Genomic DNA, 21,505 nt, shown 5'->3' on the forward strand with positions numbered 1-21,505 from the left:
AGGACGACCTCTCTTTGGGGTTCCCAGCCTCTCTGCCCCATAGTCCCATGCCACGAGGACACCCGGTTGTGCCCAGGCACAAGAATGGCCGCACTACCCCAGTTCCAGCCACCTCACACAGGAAGCTGACAGACTCAGGCCTCCATTCTAATTGGGGCAGGTGGTTTCACAGGGAGGAAGTTGACAGTTCAACTTCAAACAGGGTTGGCAGTGACACAGGCCCACACTGCCTGCTTCCCCTTCCAACCCCTGCTTATGCCCCCTCCCTCCAAGAGAGTAAGACACTGAGCCAGACACCTTTACTGGCCGGCCAGCTGAGCTCACTGGGACTGAGGCAGCAGAAGGCCATTATCCATGGACTCTCACCGAGCGCTGCTGGCTGCTACGTACCTGCTGGGAACACTGGGTGAGTCTCTGCTGGTACTGCCAGGCAGAATACCTGGGCACACTGGGCACAAGGGGATCTCAGTTCTTCCCAGGTCTGACTGTGGGCCCATGCGCAATATCAAGGAGGTTGAGGGTCACAGAGGCTAGGTCAACTCCCCATTCTCCGCTGGGCTGTGTCCGAACATTGCCACGCTGGATTCTCTGTCTCAGTCTACTACTAGAAGTCAGTGTGCACTTAGTTCCCAACCTATGCACTCATCTTCTCCAGTGTACCACCCAGAAATGCTTGGCCTTTATTTGGTCACCTCCAGGGAGGTAGAAACCTGATATTGAGGATGCTCCAGGCAGCGCAGGCATCCTTTATAAAGATGCAGAAGAACAGATAGATGCCATGCTCAAACAGCAGTCCTGAGTTAGTCCTAAAGGAGTCCCCAGCTCATGAGCCTTGCTCTAAACCTGAGACCCTGCTGGTGTGACATCAGAAAAGAAGGAGCTTCTTGACTAGCCAGGGGTATGCTGTGGGAGTTAGACCTGGAGGACCAAGCCCTGGGCTCCAAATTTGATCAGGAGATCTTTCCGTTCCCAGCATGTGCACATATCAGAGCAGAGGTGTAAACTGGTGTAGCAGGGTAAGGGCCGCTGGATGCCAGTGTGATGAAGAAGAAATGGCTTCCTACTTCACAGAGAAGGGCCTGGGGCTTCAGATACCCTCTCCACACTGACAAGAGCTAGTGAGTGCGTGAGTGTGGGAATGTGTGAACTTGGATATGGACGGGGTGTGTTTTGAATGTATGTATATATGAGAACTGTGTGTGCCCTCTCCTGGACACTATATAACCTCTTCATTCATGTTACCATGGCTCCGATGCCCATGCACACACCCCTTGTGCATAAGACAGCAAAAGGTACACCATGCCTGCTTGACAAATTTTGGCTTGCTTCCTGGACCCTACCAGGACACGAATGTGGCCCTTTTGGTCCTAAGAATTTCAGAAGCCAAGTCTCTAGCCCCTGCCCCAATCCAGCCCTTCTCTGCAGCCTTAGACCCACACACAGGGAGACAAGGACACGTCCATGCTCCCCACTGGGCATGGAGTGGGCTCCTACAGGACTGGCAAGTACCCCAGTCCCACGGGACCCAGAAGAGTCCCATAGTCCAGAAGAGATGGAAACAAACCCTTACCCCCAGTAGAAGTATCATTTGGAGGCCTAGGAGCACACAGTCTCTGTACGCTGCTAGATCGTTATAGGTAGAAAGCAGTTCCATGGTTGGAGGGGGAACAGTTCACACTTTTATTTTTATTTTTATGCTCCTATAATTGAACCCAGGACCTCACACATGCTAGGAAAGCTATGACTGAGCTACATCCTGCCAGTTTTTACTTTAAAAAATGCTTTTAGACATTTGTGTGTGCTTGCATGTGTGTACACACACACGTGTGTACCAAGCCTTTATGCCCAGTCCCCAACCAGCCTTGAGTGTATTATGCAGGAATGTCACTGGGTCAGGGGACAATTTGCAAAAGTCAGTTCTGTCCTGTGGGTTGCAGAGATGGAATCTGGCTCATCAGTTTTGGTAGAGAAAGCCTTTACCCACTTAGCCATCTTGCTGACCCCCGGCTTTTTGAGGTATGGTCTCCATAAATGACCAGCTGGCCTTGAACTCACTCCATATCTCAGGAGTGCCTTCAACTTCCAATCTTCCTGCCTTAGCCTCTCCAGTAGCTGGGATTACAGGCCTGTGCCACCAGACCTGATTTCCATGAAATTCTTCTAAATTCATTTTTTTTCTGTTAGAAATATAAATAGTGCAAAATGTATGTGGAGCCATCATCCCATTTCATAGTGAGGGAAAACTGAGGCCCAGGAGTGGCAAGCCCATAGTGGAACAGATGGTATACAGCATGGAGAGCCTGACCCACATTTTTACCCTCATACAGCCCAATGCCTCTGTAAGTGTAATAGGTCCCCAAAGCCATTCTCACACGGCAGAGCACGGCCGTAGGAGAAGTCTCCATCAGCAGACACACGAACACACATAGCACTGGGAATAGCCCAGGACCTGAGGAATGATGATCTTCACAACCTGGCTGTGTTGGAGTGTCAGCCAGGGGTTCCCACACTGTCTCCTCTTACCATTTTTCTGAGCCTCAGTCATTGAAGTGCACTGGGGACATGGCTCAGGCACCACCACAGTAACTCCAAAAAACAATTTGAGTTCCACCCTGCCACTTTTGGGTAGGTAACCCTGGGCTGTTTGGTAATCCTCCGTCTCCTTCACTGTAGGTGGAGAATAACAGTCCCCCATGGATGTTAATGGCAATGAAATGAACTGACTCATGTAGGTCTAGCCTATATGTGGAGATAGTGCTCAGTAGACATTAGGGTCATCCAGAAGCAAGGCAAGGCAGGATAGAGTCGGGAGGCATCTTACCAAGCGCTCACCACACCACAGCTCTCCCCCATTCTTCTACACAGGCTATCCATCCATTCATTCACTTATGCACTCACTCATTCATTCATTTACTCATTCATTCATCTAAAAATTTGTTTTGATCACGGGCTACTTAGCTCTTTACAGCAGCAGGAGCATCGAGAGCCAAGGCAGGCATTTTGGCCCTGGGCCTGCCCAGCTCACAGAGACCCAACAAATGAAGTATGGAAGCCAGCATCTGAATCCTCATGTGTCTGGAAGCCTGAGCACATCAGAGGGCCCCTACTCGGCATACAGACCTGGGAATGCCATGTCCTCTGTCGTCCCGAGCCCTGGTTGACGAAGAGCCAGCTAGGGCAAGGAGGGAGAAGGTACTGGGTAGAGGAGGCCACAGGGTAAATGCCACAAGGACAAGACAGGCTGGGTATGTGTGAGTTAAGAGCAGGCTGTGAGCTGCTGTCCCGGGATACGTAGCTGAGGTTTTCTTTGGCTCTAAGCACAAAGGAAAAGAATCCTGACTGAGCCACAGTTCCTGGAAGCCAGGGGTTGCTGTATTAGCTGTATGACCTCTCAGCATGGCTCCACCAAGGGGTCAGATGGTCTCCCTACAGTGACCAGGACAAGAATTCAGGGAGAGCTGATAGAGAGCCAAGAGCACCAATCCTCTGTGTGTATATGCATGTATGTGTGTAGTTAGTATGCAGTGCCGGCTGGGAGTTTCTCATTTGGTTTCTTCTTAGTCACCCTTAGTAACAAGAATGTCTCTGGCCCTTGGTCTCCTCATCCATCAAATGGTCTGGGTGTAATGGTAATCCCAGAACTAGGTAACCCAAGATAGGAAAATCACAAATTCCAGGGCAGCCTGTATTACACAGTGAGTAACCAGTCTTAAAAAAAAAAAATCAACCAAACAAAACAGACTATCAGAAGCCTAGAGCTGAGCTTCAAAAGACAACGTAGTAGTTTCTGTGGATCCATCCAGACAACAAGCACTGATTGAGTACCTACTATGTGCTGGACATATACAGAGAACAAAGAGACGAGGTCTTTGCCCTGGGAGGTCTGACCCAGCAATGAGAGTGAAGGGTGACAGAGGAGATAAAGACAGTGAGTCTGTGAGTGCTAGAACGTCACTCATGAGTTGGCAATCAATAAGGGAGGGCTGGGTGGGGATGTGGGACGAGCTGTTTTTATATGGGACGGGTCTTACAAAAAGGAGAAAATCTCACACCTAGGTGTGGGTAGTGAGCCAAATCTGCCACTGAGTGCCTGGAGAATGCCAGCCCAGGGGCCTTTGGCTCAGCAGCTCCAAAGGAGGGAGGCAGAGAGGGAGCCCATAGAGCCTCCTAGAGGACTGGAGCTCCCTTCCTATGAACGGGAAAATGGCACAGTGCAGAAGGCTTTCCTCTAGCCTCTCCAGATATCCTCAGCCAGATATCTACCCAGACATGTGCTGGAATCCAGATGTTTTCCAAATGTAGACGGTTCATTTTAAAGAGCTGCATGGTCCTCACAGTCTCATCTCAGGGCGGCACTGGGTTGCAGAACAGAACACATCTCCACTTCCACAGTGACAACTGGGCTATGGGGGACCCAGAGGAACATGCTATGTCAGATGGTAAGTGTGAGGCGCAACGCTGCTTACCTCCAGCTACATCTGGCACCATGGCCAAGTCATTATCCCCTTCGGTTTTCACATCTGAAGACGGAGGCAAACACAGTTTATATAGGCCTCTGATGGCAAGAACAGGCTGCAGCACCAAGCTTTGCAGTAAGTGAAGGTCTGCACATCTGTACTCACAACACTTGAGAGATGGAGGTCAGAGGACCGAGGAGTCTCACGGTCATCCTCCGGCACAATGCCTTCTAGGCTTACCTGGGCTATATAAAACCCTGTCATAAGAAAGAAAGGAATAAAGAACAAAAGAACAAACAGAAGGAAGGAAGGAAGGAAGGAAGAAAGGAAGGAAGGAAGGAAGGAAGGAAGGAAGGGGAAAAAAGAAAGTTGGGGTTTCTGGAACTTTCCAAATTAGCCAATGGAGAGGAGATGAAGGGAAAATAACCTAGAGTCCCACCCACCCCAAATCTGGCAGCCTCCAATGAAATGGGGAGTTCCATGAACTGTCACAGCGTCAATTGTTTATGGAGTAAAGAGGCCACCTGGTCTCTAAGTTACATGAAATGATTGTGGAGGGTGGTCTTTATGGAGCAAGATCTTCATTTGAGATGTTAAGCAAGAAATGGGCCTTTATGAGAGAGTCTTACTACTAGGGGCCTTAGCACTAGCAACTGTAACTATTCCCAAGGGTCCAGACCTTGCCTCTGACCCCAAGAGTCTACGAAATACTAAGCCAGTCTTACCTAACATATCCAGGCTGCAAATGAGCAGGTCAGAGGCAGAGGATTGAGTTTGGCTCTGCTGTCAGCTGCCCTGAGCCAGGTTCTGTCCTGCAGAGAACCTATGCCTGTGGACGGCCACAACCTGGCTACTGGTGAAGAAACCCGTGGCAGAGGATCATGAACATTTTCAGCCATTCCAAAATCCATAAAATACTTAAAATTCCTGGCAAACAGGTCTGGTGCAAAATGGCAACTTGAAGTCACAGGAGGCTATTTATAATCCTGATGCATCTCTTCAGGGTGGGAATGTGTGTGCTTCATGTGCCTTAAGCCTGGCAGGGCTCTCAGGGAAGAAGCAGGGCCCCTTGGCTCTGGCAAAGGAAAAGATAAAAAGTGTAGACTGCTGGCTGAGGCCCTGGTGATGGGGACACAGCCCACAGCCAGATTCCCTGATTTTCAAAACCACCCTTTCATTTGGATTTATTTCAAAAGAAAAAAATAAAGTCTCCAAATAGGTGGGTTTCTATCAGTGTGGAGACAAGGGACTGGAGCCACGGACGGTGGCTTCTTTGCTGAGATCTTTCTCTGGCTTGCTCAGTCCAAGCTGTGATTTCCAGAGCTTGGAGGATGCTGTAAGGGAAGGACAAGGCCTTAGAATCCTTCGATGCCGTCCAGCAGGAAGAGGAGAGGTATGGGTGGAGGAGAAGGAAATGGTGTAACACTTCCATGCCCCATGTCCCTGTAGCCTTCAGGGTCTCCAAGCGGAGTCCTGGGCTGGGATTGGCTGGGAGTTTCAGAAAGCACTGGGCATGGGTGAAGTGTGGCTCCGGAGGAGGTCAGGGAGCTTCTGAGCACCGCCTGCAGGGGCTCAAGACTCATGGTGCCTGTGAGAAGCGGGAGAAGCAACAAAATGAATGAAGACAGGTTGTGGACAAAGAAAGCCTGAGAGTACCCTCAGATAAGCGAAGAGGCAGCGTCAGTCTGGCTCGGCCAGACACTAAGACTCGTCAGAAACACAGGCCGGAGATTAGGCATGTTTAGGCCAAGAGGATCATGAAACTGAGCTTCAGCTCTTTACAGACCAGACAGTGTGAACAAGTTACCAACATCACACAATAGATTCAGCGCCACGTCTACCCATGATGTATTTGTTTTGTCCTGACTGCTGGAAATACACAGGAACTAATGTAGCACAGAGCACAGGAGACAGCTTGGCCCAGTGGGAAGGGCACAGCCTCTGTGCCCACCTCTCCGTTTCCTCTGTCAAAGAGCAATAATATCTATCAAGGGGCGTGGTAGAGAAAACTTAGAGGCTTAAACTAAGAATTCCCACAAGAGTGAAAAATAAAAATGGCGAATGTGACGGTGGCAGAGATGAAGGCAGTAGTAACGATGGGCAAGCGAGGTGGTGGCAGCAGCGCTGGTGGTGGCGGCGGTGACGGAGGTGATGTGAGAACAACGACCATGGTGATGTTGGACATGGTAACTGAGGATACTGGTGACAGGGATGATGATGGTGGTGAGATGGCTGTGATGCTGAGGATGGTGGTGGTGGTGGTAGTGATGGTGACGATGGCGATGAAGGTGGTAACGGTGGCGACGGTACTGAGGATGATGGCCGCAGTGGTGCTGGCACAGATAGAGGTGGTAGTTGTGAGAATAATAGTGATAGCATCAATACTGATGCTAACGGTAGTCATGTTGGTGATGGTTATAGTGACGGTGATGGAGAGAAAGGAAATACTACGGTTCATCTGAGGACCAGACAGGATGAGCCACACCCTGGAATGTACAGCCATCTCTCAGCAGATCACCTTCCTTTTAAAATGTATTATTATTATTGGTGTGTGTGTGTGTGTGTGTGAGAGAGAGAGAGAGAGAGAGAGAGAGAGAGAGAGAGAGAGAGAATTCAGAAGACAACTTTTGGGAGTCGATTATTTCCTTCCACTTTACGGCGGCAACGTCTCTCGCTTCTGCTGCTGCACTGTGAACTCCGGGCGAGCCGAACCTTGAGCTCTGAGCAATTCTGCCTCTGCGGCTCTTGCAGTGGGTGTGCTGGCGCTGCAGATGAACACGCCGCACCTGACTTCACAATGTAGGTTCTGGGACGGCACTCACCAGGCTTGCGTGGCGAACACTTTGACCTTACTTCCCTTTAGAATGGCAATTTGTGTTCATTGTTCAGTCTTCCCTAAGGAAATTCTCTGAGCGGGCTGCTCTGTGAGATGTCTACACACAGGACCTGGGATCATCAAACGCAGGCCCTTCTGTCTTTCCCTCCTTCCTTCCTTCCCTTTCTTTCCTGTCTGTCTGTCTGCCTGCCTGCCTGCCTTTTTGAACTAACTATATTGTACACGATGACCCTGATTCATGACTTTTCTGCTTCCACCTCCCCAGAGCTAGGACTGTAAAGAATGCACCAATCCATCCAATTTATGTGGTGTTAGGGATAGAACTTAGGGCCTTGTGGATGCTAAGCAAGCACTCTGCCAACTGAACTACATTCCTAGACCCTGACATTGCTATTTAAAAAAAAAAAAAAAAAAAAAAAAAAAAAGTGCTTCCTTGTGCATGGCATACCATAGCACGTGTGTGTGAGATCAGAGAACAACTCCTTTCAGCATATGGGACCCAGGGATTGAATTCAGGTCACGGGGCTTGGCAGCAAGCACCTGTCCCTGAGGACTTCTCTCAGAGCCCCCACTTTATTTTTGAGACAATACTTCTTACTGGCCCGGAACTTGCCTTTGTAGGCCAAGCTGGCTGTCCAGGGTCCCCAGGTATCTGCCTTACTCTAGCTACCAGAATTAGGATTAGGGTTACAAGTACATGCAAAATGTCTGATTTTTACACGAGCTATGGGAAATGTCTTCACGCCTGCAAGACAAACGCTTTCCTGACAGAGCCATCTCCTCGTCAGCACTGCCCCTCCAAACACCTCATGCCCTCCCCGTGCCAGCATGGCGCATCATCCTTTATTCTGCTCCATTTCCCTCTTACCAAGAGGAATGCTTGCATCACTACACAGGGACAGACAGAGGGAGGAGTCCCTGTGGGCAATAAGGCTGTGTGCATCTTATTGTGATGGAGGTCGTGCGTGTGGCATGTGTTAACATTCACGGAATTCAGCACTAAAGAAAAATCGATTCTACTTGTGTATCCGTTGAGAAAATACATTTTAAGAAGAGAGAGAACTGATAGCTGTAGCCCACTAAATGGATTCCATAACCATTTTGGGTTCTAAGCTACAGCATGAAAATCCTGCCCTGGAATCTCCTTGACAGTGGGGTGAGGAGACAGTCAGCCAGGGCCACGGCTGCCCCTCAGAGCAGAGGGAAATGGGGAGGGGAGCTTCACATTCTAATCTACTTCTCCCTTTCCCACAGCTGCTGTCTGCCATGGACAGTCTGGAAGGGACGGCCTAGGTAAGAAGGAACATGAGGAAGGAAGTGGCTTCCTAGGCTATGTGTTAAAAACCCGCCTCCTCCATCAATGTGAATCCCGCCTCTTGCAAACACGTCAGTCAGACCAGCACATGTGCAGACAGCACCTTTATCATCACTACGGGAATGGTACCTAGCATGCCCCCCACCCTATTCTGTGGGCAGGAAACATACCCACCCACAAATGCACCTCACAAAGCCTTGTTTCCTCTCTGGTCCTCTGTCATGGACATGTGCAGATAGGCTGTGAGAAAGGTTGTGTCAGATTGCAAAGAGCACCCCAGTCTTAGAAGCCACCGTTTCTCATGAGGTCGGCCACAGAGCATCTCCTACTGGAGACTGACAGTGTACAGTGGCTTAGTGAAGGCTCTGAGATGCCCACCTGTTGATTTAGTTCTCCACGCTTGGGATGACCCCAGGAGCCTTGTGAGTGCTGGGCAACTGATCTACAGCTGAGGTACGTTCCCAGGCCTAAACATCATTTAAGTTGACAGTCTCCACGTCCATTTAACCTGGACAATGCTGTGCTGAATGTATCTGGAGAGAGATGAGGGTCTTGTAAAAAATAAAACACCATACAGCCCCAGGGGCCTTAATAGGCCCTGGGTCAGGACTGGAGTCCTTGGATGATGTCCCAGCCTCGGGCTCTAGTAAGTCACTTGTTGTCTGAACCTCACTTGCCCACCTACAGAAGAGGAGGAAATACCTTTCTTTGAAGGACTCCGTGAGGTGTTTACCAAACCAGGAGCATGTGAAGCATCTACATTGATTAGACGTGGGGCCAGTCTTCTTCATCCAGCTAGTGGGTGACCTTGCTTAGCTACAGCCCTGCTCCCTGTGCTCTATACATCCCCATATGCAGGAAGAAAAAGAAAAGCAGCCTGGCCAGTGGCTCTCAGCCAAGGACAAATCTGAGAAGCCTTTTCATTTTTAAACGTGTTTCTTGAGTGAGCAATAAATCTGCTCAGCTCAAAGCTTCTTATGACAAGATCTGCTGCTGAATTCGCTTCTGTCTCTGCCCCTCACCTGCCCTTCCTGTCCTCACCCAATACCCCAGGTAATGACTGTATTACATATCTTCCCAGAATCTCTTTGTATATACACACACACACACACACAGAGAGAGAGAGAGAGAGAGAGAGAGACAGACAGACAGACAGACAGACAGACAGACAGACAGACAGAGACAGATAGAGATAGACAGAGACAGAGAGCACACTTCTGTGGCTTCAAACAAGTTAAGATAAAAAGTGAGACAGGATCTGGAGAGATGGCTCCATGTAGAATACTTGCTTTGCAAACAAGAGGAAGCAAGTGTGGTTCCAGAACTCAGAAACAAAACCCAGACACCATGGGGCAGAGGCAGGCAGGTTCCTGGGACACTCACTAGCCAGCTTCAGAGCACTGGAAAACATTGTCTCAAAAAATGTAAACAGTTCCTGAGGAACAACACACACACACACACACACACACACACACACACACACACACAAATGTAATGTAGTCATGCCTGGACTCATATAAATGCCTTTCTTGTTGATGTTCCCCCAACTGTAAAGAATCATAATCATTTACACAGTTTTTCACTGTGCTAGAATTCTAAGTCACCTAGAGATGACAGCATACAGAGGATGTGTAGATCAGATGCAGACGCTTTGCCATCTTGTTTGTTGTTACAAGGTTGGGTATGTAAAACTGTGAGCATGGGCCTTGAGCATGTTAAACACATACTCTTCTGCTGAGCTACATCTCCAGCTCCTTCCCACTTTGGGGTGGGGTGTGGCTTGCTTGTTTGCTTGTTGTTTGTTTGTTTGAGAGCTGTGTGGTCCAGATTGGTCTCAAACTTACCAAGGATGACTTTGAACTCCTGGTCCTCCATCTATCAGCTTCTGGGTGCTGGGCAGGCATGTGCCATCTTGCCTGGTCCTAGACCATATGACATGAGGAACTTGAGCACCTGTGGATTCTAGTAACTTGCAAGAGGTCCCAGAAGCATTTTCAATGGGTCCTGAGGGTTAGTTATCTCTACACATTATACAGTCTCCTCATCACTGAGCTTTATAAAGTCACAAAACCATAAGACTGCCTATAACCTTGGAATTTCTCTTTAAGGTGTTTACTCAAGAGAAATGGAAATATGGGCCTACGTGCTGACCTGCACATGTAAATTTATAAGCATTTTGATACATGGTGGGCAAACCCCAAAACAACCCACATGATGATGCATAGAAAATAAAGAACATTCACACAACGGAATATTATTATTCCACAGTAATTTTTTTAAGAAGACACAAACTACTGATCTACCAAGGAACACACATAAACCTCAAATAAACGTAGAGGGCAAGAGGCCATAGCAAACAATGCTCTGTGATTCAATTCGATTATGTGACCCTGTAGAAGAGCGGGGACTAATCTTTCATGGCAGAGAGCAGGTCAGTCCTTCCCTGAGGCTGGAGCCAGGGAAACGAACTGGCTGTTGAGGAGCAGGCAGGATGTGTCTAGATGACAGACAGGCTCTGTATCTAGATTACAGAAGAGCCATGTACTTGTAGATGTTCATCAACTTCCACCGAACAGAGTCCTTAAAATGAGTGTATCTCACCGCATGAAAAGTGTGCCTCCGTACAATGTCCCATGTCTTGTTTCATTGAGACAGGGTCTCCCATACCTCAGGCTATCCTCAAACTTGATTTGTTGCTGAGGGTGACCTTGAACTCCTATTTCTCCTTCCTCCACTGCCCGGTCCTAGGATTGCAGACATGTACACCACACCCAGCTAATACTTTTAAGATAAAAAGATCCTAGGAGAAGAGCCAGGGAGAAGGCTCAGTCCAGTAAAGACCTTGTGCATGAGGACCTGAGTTCAATCCTCAAGCCCACATTAAAAAAATAATAAAGATTAAAAAAGAAAAAAGGTGGCAGTGGTGGCACATGCCTTTAATCCCAGCACTCAGGAGACAGAGGCAGGCAGAGCTGTGAGTTCAAGGCCAGTCTGGTCTACAGAGTCAGTTTCAGGACAGTGAGGAGTACGCAGAGAGATCTTGACTTGAAAAACAAAACAAAAAAGCAGGATATGATGGCACACTTGTAATCCTATGCTAGGTAGGGAGAGATGGGCAGAGCTCCCTGGCCAGCAGACCTAACTGAATTGTTATGTCCAAGTCCTAGTGAGAGAGTGTGTCTCAAAAGGGAAGATGAACATCTAGCTACTGAGGAATGGCACTCAGAACTGACTTCTGGCACACATGTGCACACACATCTGCGTGCAGGCCTATTGAAACAGAACTTCCAAGGTTGGGGGGATTTTGTTGGACAGAAGGTGCAGGACACCTTGTCCACAGCCCCAAGGTTTCCTCTAGCTCAGAATCCTAAGCATAGGCAGCACAGAGACAACACAGTGGCTGCCTGAGTTCCTGAGAAGCCTCAGCAGTGCCCTAAAGGGGGGCAGGACTCAGAAGGGGACATGAGAGCCGAGCTCTTCCTTCATCACCTGATGCCTCTCACCAACTCTTTTGATGCTCAGGTGTTCAGGTGACGCTAATTGACTCCAACTCCAAGTGTCAGGGTCAACTGGAGGTCCAGATGGGAAACAAGAGAAAAACGGTGTGCAGTTCCAGTTGGAGGTTGAGTGAGGACCGCTGGAAAAACGCCGCCATGGCCTCTGTTATGTGCCAGCAGCTGGGATGTGGTGGCCCACTGGCCTTTGGCCATTTGGTTTTATGGAACAAACCTAAGAACCACATCGTCTGCCAAGGACCCCCATGGTCTTTCTCCAACTGCACAAGTTCACCAGCCCAGTGCCCTCCGCTGAGCCTGATCTGCCAAGGTGGGTGATGGTGTGTGACAGACACCCTGGGCTGAGACCTAGGAGGGTAAGTGGGTAGAAAGGGGCTTCACAGTTACAGAGCCCTGACCACAGACAGGTAAGCCAAAGGATGCTATATCCATCTGCCAAGATTGAAAAGTAAGACCTGACTCTACCAAATGCCAACTTTGCTGTTCTTTGAGCTTCCATATTTCTGTCTGTGATGTGTGGAACTGCCATCTCTTAGGGAGTTGAGAAGCAGCATGGGGGCAGGGGTCAAGTCAGCTTACTGACAAGTGGCACCAAGGTCATGAGCCCTGTCTTCACTTTGTCCCCAGCTCCCTTCCTCCCCTCTGCTCCCCACGTCCCACCTCTGTCTGTGTGTTTCACTGCAGAGCCCCAGAGGACAACACTTCCACCCACGACCACCCCACCCACCACCATGCCAGAGCCCACAGGTAAGAGGGTGCTTGGGCCTCATGGAGGAAAAGCCAGAGGATGGACTGATGCCAGCAATAAAGACCCAAGGACAAGGAATGACGTAACCACTGCACTCTTGAACTCTCAGGAGCTGTGTTTATCAGTGCAGATGAGGCTTGTCAACATTCCTTAACCAAGGGAGGAAGGGCTCATGAGACCTCACCCCTCCTTGAGAAAATAGACAGTTAATGGCTGTGGGGACAGAGAGACATTTTATTCAGTGCTGTAGCCACTGGTAAGGTACCCATGTTCCTGTAAATAGTCCAAATTAGGTTCACTCAATCACCAAAACAAACAAAAACTAAGAGGCCCAGTTACATCTGAAGGTCAGTAGAAAGGCTCAGGTATGTCCTATGTAGTGTTTGGGACCCTCACCTTCCCGAGCACTCAGTGGCAAGGAATTCTGGAAGGTATCCACACTCAGGCATGCCTTCCCCTCTCCAGCTCCTCCCAGATTGCAGCTGGTACCAGGACCCGAGGGCCTGAGGTGCACGGGTGTGGTGGAATTCTACAATGGCAGCAGGGGTGGCACCATCCTCTACAAGGCAGAGAACAGGCCCCTGGGCCTGGGGAACGTCATCTGTAAGTCTCTGCAGTGTGGATCTTTCTTGACACATCTGTCCGGGACAGAGGCAGCAGGAACACCAGCTCCTACAGAACTGAGGGACCCCCGGCCCTTGCCAATTCGATGGGAGGCTCAGAATGGGAGCTGTGCCTCATTACAGCAGTGCTTCCAGAAAACAACAACCCAGGAGGGCGGACAGGCGCTCGCTGTCATCTGTTCCGGTAAGCTAGAAGCTGACCATCAGGCTTTCTGTTCCGAGTAAGGATGTGGGATCTCCTGATCAGAGCTTTGTGAGAAACCTGGTGGAGATGAAAGAGGAGTGGAGGTCGAGCCTGTGGCCTCTAAATGATATAACAAGCGAGATGAGTTGGTGACACAGAGCGACTCCTGCCTAGCCCAAAGGAGCCACCATCTGGAGAAATGGAGTCAGCTGGGATCTCAGCAGGAAGAAGATAAAGGGAAACTGAGACTTGGGTAAAGGCTACGGGTACTTGGAGAGGTGGCCTTTGCCAATGGGGAGTTTTTGAATCTTCAGAAAGGAGGCTGGGGGATGGTAAGATTTGGGAGATCCCTAAGGCCTGGCTCAGAGCACAGCTATTTATAGAGGCAGCCCCTAAAGAGATGCTCTACCTGGGTCGTGAGCTACAAGAGACCAGCAATGCTGGCACAGTTGAAATGGGGAGAAGGGGATAGCTAAACATATGGGTCTCTATGGGGCCCAAACCAGGACTGGGTACAGATGGGAAGAAACCACAGTTCAAAGTAAGGCAGAATAACCACCAAGCCTAGGAAAGAGTAGGCAGGCCCATTTTGCTGGAGGTGCCCTTGGTGCATTCTGGATTCTGTTCCCAACAGACTGGTGCTAGCATCCTTCAGTTTTCATCCCCACCTTGGGGGTGGGAACTACTGTTGCCCTCTTCTTTAATGGGGAAGCCAGGACTCAAAGAAGCTCCACTTCCAGAATCACAGAGCTCGATCTGAGACTTGCCCTCAAGCAGTGTCAATCCAGAGCCTGTTGTCTAACCCTGGACTACTCAAGGTGTGGTCCCAGACAGGATTAGTGTCACCTGAAACAGTCTTACTCCTCAACACCCCACACCTCTAACAAGAGCCACTTTCAGCAGGTCCCCAGGATTCCTACACAAATAGAGAATGCATGGCTCAGCACTATAAGGTCCACAGCAGGGCAGCCTCCACTGGAGACCTGATATAGATTGGTCTTTCAGGCAGTAGCGGCCTCAAGGTTCTCAGAGGAGAGGCTCAGGCTGGCTCTAGCCCCACCCACTCCTCAAACTCCCATGCAGGCTACAAACCTACAAAGCCATGCCCGGGGTCTTGCTTTGAAGTTCTTCTTCCTAATAGAAGATTCACTAGGGCTTTGAAGGTGGGCGTTGCCATGGTAACCCGCCAAAGCTGGTAAGCTCACTATTGACTCAACCAAGCATAGTAGCTTCTGCCACAGATTCCCAAGCCTCACCCTGATTAGCAGATATAAATACTTCTCTAGGTACCTGGCCTCATGGCAAAAAGCCTAATCCACCAGGCTAGCCCTCCCTCCCACTCCCCTACCCACCCACCTCTGCCCACAGCAGAATTCCTAGGTTCTGATCCACCAGCTCTTTCCAGTCCCCAGGCCTCAGCTTCCTCTTCTAAAAAGCCCTCCTCTTCCTAAGCAAGAGGAGAAGAAGGCATGGCCATCAGTCCAGCTCCTTTGCCACTGTTGTCTTGAGATAGCTGTCACCAGATGCCCAGTGGTCCCAGGGACCAGACAAAGCTTGGTCAGAGAAGTGCTAGAGAGGGTGGGGTTGGGGGTGCTTGAAAGGGCAGCACCTACCCTGAAGTGCTCAACTCTGCCAGGGCCCCAAGGCCAGGCCTGCTGCCTCACCATCACTTCCTCTCTGCAGGTTTCCAGCCCAAGGTTCAGAGCCGCCTGGTGGGGGGCAGCAGTGTGTGTGAGGGTGTCGCTGAAGTGCGCCAGAGATCACAGTGGGCTTCCCTGTGTGACAGTTCTGCAGCCAGGGGTCGGGGACGGTGGCAGGAGCTATGTCAGGAGCAGCAATGTGGCGACCTCATCTCCTTCCACACGATGGATGCTGACAGGACCTCCCCTGGGCTCCTCTGTACCCAGGAGAAGCTGTCTCAGTGTTACCAGCTTCAGAAAAGAACCCACTGCAAGAGGGTATTTGTCACATGTGAGTCGGACTGCAACTCTTGGTGGGGGGAGGACAGTTAGAGCCTTTTCCTGTGGGACCTAGTCAGTGAGCATCTCTAAAGAGCAGACTTGAAAGGTAGAAAGCAGTTCTGGGAAAAGGACAGTAAATGAAGTTCTGGGAGCAAAAATCAGTAATGATGAATAGAGTAGGCAAGGCCTAAGTGGATCACGGCCAAGCTACCAGTAGATGCCAGAACTCTCCCTTCCCTCCTGTCTACTGCTTTCCCATAATTCAGGTTATAAAATTGGGGAGCAGTGGCGGTGTGACATGGAATGAAGGTAGATGGGTGTCTGGGTAGATGGGTGAATATATAGATGATTGTATAAACAGATAGATGGATGGGTCAGTAATACACAGATGAATAAATGGAGATAGATAGATAGATAGATAGATAGATAGATAGATAGATAGATAGATAGATAGATAGATGGATGGATGGATGGATGGATGGATGGATGGATGGATGGATGGATGGACAGACAGACAGATGGGTGACAGGTGGCTAAATTAGTAGAAGATTGTCTGGTTCTTGATATGTGGTCATGTATGGTTGTCTTCCTGACAGTAGGGAATGGGAAGTTGATTAGTCTAAGTAGTGAAGATAGAAAGTTAATAGCTGATAACAAGAATGGCAAACAGTAGCTGGATGGTCACTGAAGGTGATAAATGGTGGACAAATGGAAAGCAAAGACTCCTAGAGATGGCCAGAGAGACAGGCAGATAGACAGCTGAACACACTGGTGGGTGGGTAGGAAGTGCCAAGGTACCAGGGAAATCGAAGCAGTTGCTGCCCTCTGAGTTTCTTCCCAGGGCTGGGCTTGATTTAAGACTCTCCCTGTCCAGGTCAAAACCCAAACCCAGTGGGCCTGGCCGCAGGCACTGTGGCAAGCATCATTCTGACCCTTGTACTCCTGTTAGTGCTGCTGGTCATGTGCGGTCCTCTGGTCTACAAGAAGCTGGTGAAGAAATGTAGGTGCCAAACCCCAAGCCTTTCTCCCTTACCACCCATTCCCACCCCTGCTGTCCACTAGCCTTTCACTGTCAAAAGTATTAGAAAGTTAGGACAAATGGTACCCTCTGATTTGCCCTTGTCTGGACTTGGCAAAAGCCAACGGCAGTTGATAAAAGCCATGGCCACATGACATCAGCACAGCCTCTGATGTCATAAGATGTGGCCCAAGGCCAGCTCCATGGGTACCAATGACCGCTGACTGTGCTGGTACCTCCATCAGCCTCAGTTTCCCTGTTTACTGAAAGCTGCATACCTTATGAACAAGGAGGCTTGTCTACCTTGCCTTGCAACCCTTAGAGAAATTACCCAGAGGTGAAGGAAGGAAGGTAAAGAACAGAGGCAGTAGTGTTGGGTCCCTGGTGCTCTCTGAGGTTATCCATTCTGGTTCTAAATAAACCCTTGGTCATTTCTATGGGAACTCAATGGTTTCAATCTCTCTCCCTAGTCAGTTAGAAAATGAGGCAGTAGGCCTAGAGTGCTAGACCCCATTAGTCCTGCCTCCAGAGCATCTGTGCCTCCCCTCCCCCAACCTTCCCCTTCACTACCATCTGGCCTCACGAGCTTTCTGTCTGTTGCCCAGTTCGTCAGAAGAAGCAGCGTCAGTGGATTGGTCCCACAGGAGTAAACCAGAACAGTAAGTGTTCCCAGAAGCGGGTGTCCCTCAGCCCCCAGACTCAAGCCAAAGCAGAGTCAAGGTGTCTGCTGATCCAGCAAACCAGTGGCTGCTAATGGCCTCTGGTCTCCACCACATTTCACTAAGGTGTGACTGAAGTCAACAGATGTCCCCACACCAAAGAGGGGTGAAGCTTCTTTTAGGGGCAAGTGGTTCTGTAAAATTGACTTCTTAGCCTCAGACACTCCCGTCTCTTGCCTTGTGGCTGGCACGGCCCTTTCTTCCATGGTCAAAGAGCTCTAAGCAAAGCTCTGCACAGTCGTCTAGTTCAGGGCTAACCAGAGCCCTTTATGGCTCTTCTTCAAAGTAGGAAGGCACCACAAAGGACTGGCCAAGCTCGTTTTAGCACAGGACAGCTTCAGAGGTCGTTTTAAAATACGCTGACCCTGCCAGCCCTCCCTCTCCCCTACCCTGGCTCTCCCACCCACAGTCAGGGCTACACTAACGGATGGAAGCAAGGCTCTATTTCTCTCCCCTTTCCATGTGCAGGCCCAAACCTTTCTAGAAGATTCTCAGTTTTATTTCGTTTTAAAGACTGCAAAGGCCCTCAGCTCCTGATGAGCAGGACCATCTCCCTAGCACTTGTGTTCCTGCTTCCTGCTTGGGAAAAGCTTGGTGGCTGAGGGAGCAACTGGAGGCCCTCACCAGGCCAATCGGATTGCTGTGCACGCCCGAGGCTGACCCCTGGGGCCTCCGCATCTCCCCAGAGAGAAAGGAAGGGGAAATGCACCACCCTCTCCCATGACCTAATGGAAACAGGAAGCTAAGCTATGGGATCGTGCTTGGGAAGGACAGATTCTAACAATGCCACTGGTCTCCTGTGTCTGCTCAGTGTCCTTCCATCGAAGCCACACAGCAACTGTACGATCCCAGGTTGAGAACCCAACATCCTCTCACGTGGACAATGAATACAGCCAGCCTCCCAGGACCTCTCACCTGTCTGCTTATCCAGGTGAGAGGCGGGGCTGCTGGGCAGCCTGGTGGGAGAGGGGGCAGGGCTGAGTGCTGACCTTCAAGTGTTATGCTTTTCCAAAGAGGGAAAGGGAGGCTCCAGGGGGCGGAGGATGAGACTGCCTGCTCGACAGCTGGTCCCAGCAGGGCGGTGGCAGGGATGCAGCCTTCACAGGCCTCTGCTGTCCCTTGGAGACCTTGAAACCCTCATCTAGAGAGAAGAATGCAGTTGGATGGATGCCATTAACCCCAGCCTTGCTGTGACCTAATGGGCCTGTTTGCCTGCAGGCCTTGAGGGGCGAGATGATAAATGAGCTCCTCAGATCTCTCTGAGCCAGGACAGAGCCATTAAGTGGTCCACGGGAGCCTCCAATACTTGGCTCCTCAGAGGCACTCACAATTAAGTCCCAGGGGGCCTGAAGTTCAGCATCATTAGTGAACACTTGGTCAGTCTGATCAAAACTGGTACAGGGCTGTCACCATCTCAGAAAACCTCTGTGATCTTGCAACCCACTCATCTCCTGGGGCCTTGTGCAGCCTCCGGGACTTCTGTAATAGGCAATCTTTTCTCTCTAGCTCTGGAAGGGGCCCTACACCGCTCTTCCACACAACCTGACAACTCCTCTGACAGTGACTATGACCTGCAAGTGGCTCAGAGACTGTAATAGGTGAGCCCATCCCTGCCTGGTGCTTGACACTCAGGACCTACCTCCAGCCCAGGGGACCCAGCATGTCCACTGTCCATAATAGACAGAGGCCCTTATAATCTTCACATAAAGGGGGAGAATGAACCAGTCTGTCATCCCAACATTTAGGAAGAGTCACAAGTTTAAGGTGAATCTAGTCTACATAATCTAGTCTACACAGCCACCAGCCAGAGATACATAGCAAGCAGCCTGTGTTTCAAAAAATTATATATATATATATCACCAATTTCGACGATGGAGACACACGGTCAAATGTCATCATGAAAAGCCACTGAGAACAACAGTAAGAGAGTTGGGGAGAGCTGTCAGCAAAGAAGTGGCTTACAAGCAGGACAACCCAAGTGTGAAACCCTAAACCCATATTTAAAAAAAAAAAAAAAAAGCTAGGTATCATGGCATATATTTTGTAATCCCAGCCATGGTGTGATGGGAGACAGAGACGGACCATGTAAGTGTGCTAGCTTAGCCTATGTGGCCAAATTACAGGCCAGTGGCAGACCTTGTCTTCAACAGAAAGTAGAAGAGGCTTTCAATATAATACCCAAGGCTGTCCCCTAAACTCCACGTGCAAGTGCACCTATATGTACTCCCTTCACACACACACACACACACACACACACACACACACACACACAAACTCACACACACACACACACAAACTCACACACACACACACACACACACACACACACACACCCCTCTAAGGGTTCATGAGAAATCACAGCCTTCAGATCCACTATGCCTCGAAAAAGGAGAACTCCCTAGCACCACAACAACAGCTCAAACAGAGCCCAAAGCAAAAGCCCATGTCCCACCTTGGGTTCCCCTCCACAGAGCCAGTATCTGTGTTCTGATACGTGTCCTTTGCACCTCACAGAACTGAGGCCAGCAACAAAGGCCAAGCACAGCCTGAGGAAGCATTTACCACTCCGAGTGCTGCCCACTTCCACTTCAGCCAGAACTTGGGACAGAAGCCAAGGTCCTTTGGACAAGATCCTGGGCCCTGCAGTGGCAGGTCAGCTCCTATATGCCCTATGGCCACGACAGCCTGGCTGCTTCATCCAAGAGCCAACACTCAGCAGACAGAGCCTACAAGCAACCAATCCTTGCCATCAGACTTAAATATCCAGAGGAGTTCCAATCCTTTGGGGAGCAATGACCAGTGGGGTTGGCTTTCTCCTTGGACTCTTGACACCTGATGAGGCGATACGCCCAAGTGGGATACTTACAAGTACTTATTTCTCGAGTGTATTTTTAATATATTCTTTGTAGATAATGTTTTTTCTACATCTCAAGAACTTGAGTACTCCGGGCAGCTCTGTTCAGGGCCCTACCCTCCAGACCTTCTAATAAGCCCATAGTCACAGCTGCACACCTGCGCCAAGGAGAGGCTCATTTTCCCCGCCCTCCAGAGCACACGGCCTGATGGCCAGCAAGGGCACTGGTACCCTGCCCCCCCTCCCCAGAGCCCAGCATAAAGGGACACGCAGGCAATCCTCACCCATGAGTTTCTTACTCCTCACAATAGTTAGAAATCCCCAGAGCAAACACTGTCTGCTAACCTTCAAATCAAGGGGTGGTAGAGCGGGGATGGGTGTGTTCCTAGAGTCTAAATAATTCCCTTCAACTAAAACAGTCTCCTCCAGCATTCAGACATCCCTGACTATGGGCTAGGGGAAGACATCGACCCTACAGGCCCCACACCTATACTACCCTGTTCCCTGGTCTAACCCAGGGATATGTTGTGCCTCGGCCATGAAGCTTTGAGGCACAGTTTTCAGTGATCCGCACACAGCGGCCAACTCTGGGAGATGAGGAGTTACTAGAAGATGGGAGTGGGGAACGGCAGGGGGTAGGGGGCAGAGAATTGGGGAGCTAGGCGTCTGCTCATTATTTTGCCCCTGCCCTTCCTACAACACCCTCTACCCACCCAAGCCTCAATTCTTTTAATTTCTAGTTATGTGTGAGCGGGTCTTTGAGAATAGATGTGCAGAGTCAGATCCCCTGAAGCTGGGCTGTCACCTGATAAGGGTGTTGGGAATTGAACTCTGGTCGTCCTCAACTGCAGTATTCACTCATAATTACTGAGTTGTCTCTCCAGCCCTAGGTCTCCGTTCTAACTGCCCAGGTCACATATCTGCCATTAGTCACACTAGAAACCCAGCAACAGGGTCTACCACACGCCTGCTCATCCCTAATGGGGTGAAGGGGCCCCGTGAAAGGGAATTAAAAGGTTGCTACTAGAAAGAAGCAGGATCCAAGGCAGCTACTGCCTCCCATAGGTGTTTCTCTTGTAGTTCTTTTTGTCTACTGGTGGTTTCAAAGCTCCCATAACCTATTTAATAGAAAGATATGCCAAAATGCTTAGCAGAAAAAGAATCTAGAAAACTGTTTGTGGGGCTGGAGAGAAAATTCAGTCAGCAAAATGCTTGCATTGAAATCATGAGGACCTGAGTTCAGATCCCCAGCAGCCACATCAAAAGGCTGGGCAT

At 49.8% G+C, this 21,505-nt stretch overlaps 1 protein-coding gene across 1 annotated transcript; it reads left to right on the plus strand.

The window, feature by feature from the left end:
• Window positions 1–354: 354 nt before the first annotated feature.
• CD5 (CD5 molecule) lies at window positions 355–19,994 on the plus strand (the record flags this gene model as incomplete). Its single annotated transcript, XM_080913198.1, has 11 exons — window positions 355–406; window positions 8,548–8,586; window positions 12,131–12,433; window positions 12,808–12,870; window positions 13,337–13,678; window positions 15,362–15,649; window positions 16,514–16,639; window positions 17,263–17,316; window positions 18,188–18,307; window positions 18,883–18,974; window positions 19,891–19,994. The coding sequence occupies 10 exons, from the start codon at window positions 355–357 to the stop codon at window positions 18,969–18,971; spliced, it is 1,476 nt and encodes a 491-aa protein (XP_080769324.1). The 3' UTR covers window positions 18,972–18,974; window positions 19,891–19,994.
• Window positions 19,995–21,505: the final 1,511 nt, after the last annotated feature.

Source organism: Micromys minutus, assembly GCF_963924665.1.
Source record: "Micromys minutus genome assembly, chromosome: 2".
Lineage (NCBI taxonomy): Eukaryota > Metazoa > Chordata > Mammalia > Rodentia > Muridae > Micromys > Micromys minutus.